This window comes from Octopus bimaculoides, chromosome 30, assembly GCF_001194135.2.
Source record: "Octopus bimaculoides isolate UCB-OBI-ISO-001 chromosome 30, ASM119413v2, whole genome shotgun sequence".
NCBI classification, from domain to species: Eukaryota; Metazoa; Mollusca; class Cephalopoda; order Octopoda; family Octopodidae; genus Octopus; species Octopus bimaculoides.
The window spans coordinates 4,378,845-4,383,975 of NC_069010.1; the positions used below are offsets into that span (position 1 = coordinate 4,378,845).

Genomic DNA, 5,131 nt, shown 5'->3' on the forward strand with positions numbered 1-5,131 from the left:
GAACTCAAAATCTTGGGGTTAGTAGCCCATGCTCTTAACCACTAAGCCATATGCCCGTGGGCATATGGCATAGTGGTTCGAAATTTCTGGAATTTACACAGTTGTTGGAGGTTCTTAAGTTCATCATCATCGTCGTTTAACGTCCGCTTTCCATGCTAGCATGGGTTGGACGATTTGACTGAGGACTGGTGAAACCAGATGGCTACACCAGGCTCCAATCTGATCTGGCAGAGTTTCTACAGCCGGATGCCCTTCCTAACGCCAACCACTCAGAGAGTGTAGTGGGTGCTTTTTACGTGCCACCCGCACGAAGGCCAGTCAGGCGGCACTGGCAACGATCTCGCTTGAAAATCCTACGAAGGCCAGTCAGCATGGAAAGCGGATGTTAAACGACGACGACGATGATGATGACTGCCACAATCCATTAATACATTCTAATACCAAACTGGGAACTGGCCCTTTCATCAGGGAAAAATATCTTCACCAAAGAGGTTCCACATTCTGGTAATCCATCAATATTACAAGGAAAGACTTGAATTCCTTCTACACTCTACGATGGACATTATTCTGGATCCCTTTTTATAATTTCTAGTCACCTTGTTATGTATACATTCATATTTTCTTCATATGCTTTCATATGCATTGTTCTTTACAGGTTTTTCACATGTGTTTATATGTGTATACCTTTGGGTTTTGAGTTCTGAATACAACCGGTATTCTAATGTATTTATTTATGTTCAACGGTGTGAATATATGGGGGACGATATAAAGTTGTTTGCCCAATTCTGATGTTTATTTTTTAACTACTGAGTTAATATTTATATATATTGACCAAGACCTTTGGAAATGTGCTGTGCATGAGAAGACCCGGCAAGCCAAGTGAGATCGTTGCCAGTGCCCCTGGACTGGCTCTTGTGCGGGTGGCACATAAAAGACACCATTTCGAGCGTGGCCGTTTTCGTGCAGGTGACACGTAAAAGCACCAACTACACTCTCTGAGTGGTTGGCGTTAGGAAGGGCATCCAGCTGTAGAAACTCTGCCAATTTAGATTGGAGCCTGGTGTAGCCATCCGGTTGCACCAGTCCTCAGTCAAATCGTCCAACCCATGCTAGCATGGAAAGCGGACGTTAAACGACGATGATGATGATGATGATATGTATATATGATTTATGGGCCCGGTTTCTCGGTTTCTATGGCATATGTATTCCCCCTCCAGCATGGCCGCAGTCAAATGACGGAAACAAGTAAAAGAGGAAGTTTGCGGGTTTTTCTCATATCGAAGTTTGATAAGCTGAAAAAAAGTTATTTCATAGTTCACAGCTCGCAACTAGGGTTGCTATATATGCAAATAAGGATCCAAATTGAGGGAATGGAGCAGATAGAGTCCAGGCTAGATGTGTTCCCTTGCTAGCAGGACCTTGGAAGTAGTAATTACTCAATGAGGGGGCACTCAGCTTGCTATTCATCAGGCTATGTTTATATTTGTGCAGTCGGAGGTTGTGATATCAGTTTGGCTATCATAGCTAAAACTGATACACAGGTTACAGTTGACACAACTTTCAGATACCACGAGCAATGTTACAACTTTTGTCCAACACACACACACACACACATCATTCAGTGTTGACTGTCGGGACGAAGGAGTACTCATTACTATGGTAAATAAGAAAGTATTTCATTTTGGTCGAGTCAGTCCGTTGCTGCTCTGAGTTTCAGCTGTGGGCGCATAAGTGATCGTGAAGACGTGGTTTCAATTCCTGGAGCAGGCAGGCAGCATTTGCTATTCCCTTTCTCTATTTCCTTCTTTCTTTTCTTTCCCAGGTAATAACAAACGAAGAGGCAGAGAGACGAGGCAAACGTTACGATGCTGAGGGTCGAACCTACCTGTTTGACTTAGATTACAACGATGGCGATTGCCCGTTCACAGTGGATGCTGGTTACTATGGAAACGTGTCGCATTTTGTGAACCATTCGGTGAGTTCCCTAATTTTATGGCATAATGAGGCTTTTGGGTGTCAGGTTTGTTTTAATTACAGGTGTGCTATCTTATGTTGGTCGTTAGTAGAAATAGTCTGTCCTGATAATTAAGGTTTTATACTTTGTTATGTTGCACATAAATAGAAATAATCTGTCCCACTAATTAAGGTGTTATAACCTTGTATGTTGGACGTTAGTAGTAAAAGTGTCCTGCTAATTAAGGTGTTATACCTTGTTGGACATTAATAGAAATAGCCTCTGCTTCTAATTAAGGTGTTACACCTTGTTACGTTGGACGTTAGTAGAAATAGTCTGTTCTAATTAATGTTTGATAGGTTGGTATGTATTTCTTTATTGCCTACAAGGGGCTACACACAGAGGGGTCAAACAAAGACAGACAAAGGGATTAAGTCAATTAGATCGACCCCAGTGCGTAACTGGTACTTATTTAATCAACCCCAAAAGGATGAAAGGTAAAGTCGACCTCGGCGGAATTTGAACTCAGAATGTGGCGGCAAACGAAATACCGCTAAGCATTTCGCCCGGTGTGCTAACGTTTCTGCCAGCTCACCGCTTTATGTTTGATAGGTTAGTATATTCACCATCATCATCCATTGTCCATACTGGCATGGATTGGACGGTTTAACCAGGGCTGATAAGCTGAGGGGGCTGCACCAGACTCCAGTCTGATTTAGCGTAGTTTCTACAGCTGGATGCCCTTCCTAATGCCAATGATGCCAATGCTAACAGACTGACCATTTATCGGTTGGAGATAAAATGCAGTGAAATCACAGAAACTAATATATAGCAATTAAACCTTGGGAGAGGCATTATGCCGGTAATAAACACACGCACTGGTTCAGTCCTTTATTAATTTATAAACAGTATATAATTTTTTTGTTAAATTATTTCATTGCACTCTTGCAATCTCTTCACTAACTTGTCTCTCCACTTCCATTTATTTTGAATGTATGATCTGGCGTTGTTTTGGCGTTGTTTCGAAACTGGAGAGACAAGTTACTGAAGAGATTGCAAGAGTGCAATGAAATAATTTAACAAAAAAACTATATAAATTAATAAAGGACTGAACCAGTGCGTGTGTTTATTACCGGCATAATGCCTCTCCCAAGGTTTAATTGTATTTCTTTCAACACACGTATCCACATCAAGAATCTTGCACACGAAACACACATACGAAATATATAGCAGTTAATAAGAAAATGTGTGTGTTCTGTAATACCTTGCTTTATGAGACCCCGGGTTTATGAGTTTCATTTTACAAGCACGAGGTCCAAATTTTGAACAAGGTGCAAATGTTTCTCCTACCATAACATGCTCCTTCTTGTTACTGAGAAATTTACAGAGAGCAACAAAAACAAAAAAAAGCTTCTTCTAAGCAAACAACTCGACTCGTTTTTTAAAAAGGAATCTACAAGTCTGTCTATGAGTGCTTGTGAATTGGCGATCACATCTACAAGTGATGGCGTGTGTGCGAGTCTAGTGTGACTGAAAGTGATTCAGAAAACGATTATAATAATAATAATATATTTTTTATTATCAATAATCTTGACATTCTTTTTACTTTACATAAAATATTCTTTACATTTTATTGTTGCTTTATTGCCATTTATTCATGAGTGTTCATCCTCATCATCATCGTCGTTTAACGTCCGCTCCTCCATGCTAGCATGGGTTGGACGATTTGACTGAGGACTGGTGAAACCAGATGGCTGCACCAGGCTCCAATCTAATTTGGCAGAGTTTCTACAGCTGGATGCCCTTCCTAACGCCAACCACTCAGAGAGTGCAGTGGGTGCTTTTACGTGTCACCCGCACGAAGGCCAGTCAGGCGATACTGGCAACGGCCACGCTCAAAATGGTGTATTTTATGTGCCACCCGCACAAGAGCCAGTCCAGGGGCAATGGCAATGATCTCTCTCGAAAGTCCTTACACATGTCGCGGGCACAGAGTGTTATAAATTTTATTAGTGAAATATTTTTCTGGGAATGAATTACGACTTACAACATTGCTACTATGGGAAATTATTTCTCTGCTTCACGAGTTTTCGCTTTGCAATCAGTCTCTGGGAATAAATTAACTCGTATATCAAGGCATTAGTGTATTTCAAATTGATCCTTACAATGTCTGGTGTGATGTTTAAACTCAAAAGAAAGCTATGGGATTCTTGTAAATCTTTTCACTACTAACACACACATGAATGGTTGTTGACGCTGATGCCACCGTTGACCCAACCTCATTATCTTCCGTCTTTCATCCACAGTGTGACCCCAATTTGGAAGTGTTCGGTGTGTGGATTAACACCCTTGATCCACGCTTACCTCGGATTGCTTTGTTTGCCAAACGAGATATTGCTAAGGGAGAGGAGTTGACCTTCGACTACATGATGACAGGTAAGTGTTTCTTCACGCACACACACACACATGGTTGATCCAAACAACTAGATATAGCAGCTAAATGTCTCTCAGCTTGCACACCAGAGAAAAGGGGTACATTACATGGTAAAACTGTTTTGGTTATAGCTCTGTAGGGTCAGAATTGACCTGAGTTTAAACACCAACAAGGAAAGACACATTAGGTAATGTAGTCCTAGATACACTATGTCTTAAAAGACAGGATGGTCACAGCTGGAACGTCTTTGATTGTAGGTCTGCTGCATCAGGACTGACCTGGGGCTAAACAAAAGAAACAAGGAAGAGCACATTGGATAATGTAGTCCTAGATACACTACGTCAAAATTAAAGACAGGATGGTCACAGTTGGAGCATCTTTGATCACAGGTCTACTGGATCAGGACTGACCAGGGGCTAAACAACAACAACAACGTAGGACACATTAGATAATGTAGTCCTAGATACACTATGCCTGAATAAAAGACAGGATGGTCACAACTGGAACAATTTAGCCTTTAAGTATCAGTGTTTAGCTGTGGTTTCATGCTGTGAAGTGAAAGATAAAGATGAAGATGTCTCTCCCTGGATAAGGCACTAGTCTATCACATGTTAACACTCCACCAGATGATCTGATACCTATTCTCTCCCTCAACATGGCTAGATGTGAACTGAGATTAATGTAGAATATAGTGTTTTATCAGAGACACATTGTGATGTGAGATAAATCTCCTCCTGGATAAG

At 41.2% G+C, this 5,131-nt stretch overlaps 1 protein-coding gene across 1 annotated transcript in view; it reads left to right on the plus strand.

Moving 5' to 3' along the window:
* Window positions 1-5,131, plus strand: part of LOC106878284 (uncharacterized) — a 21,436-nt gene that overhangs the window by 12,248 nt on the left and 4,057 nt on the right. The window contains exons 5-7 of the mRNA XM_052978085.1: window positions 656-713; window positions 1,744-1,975; window positions 4,261-4,390. Of these exons, the coding sequence (XP_052834045.1) occupies window positions 656-713; window positions 1,744-1,975; window positions 4,261-4,390 (420 nt within the window). The remainder of the gene's footprint in view (window positions 1-655; window positions 714-1,743; window positions 1,976-4,260; window positions 4,391-5,131) is intronic.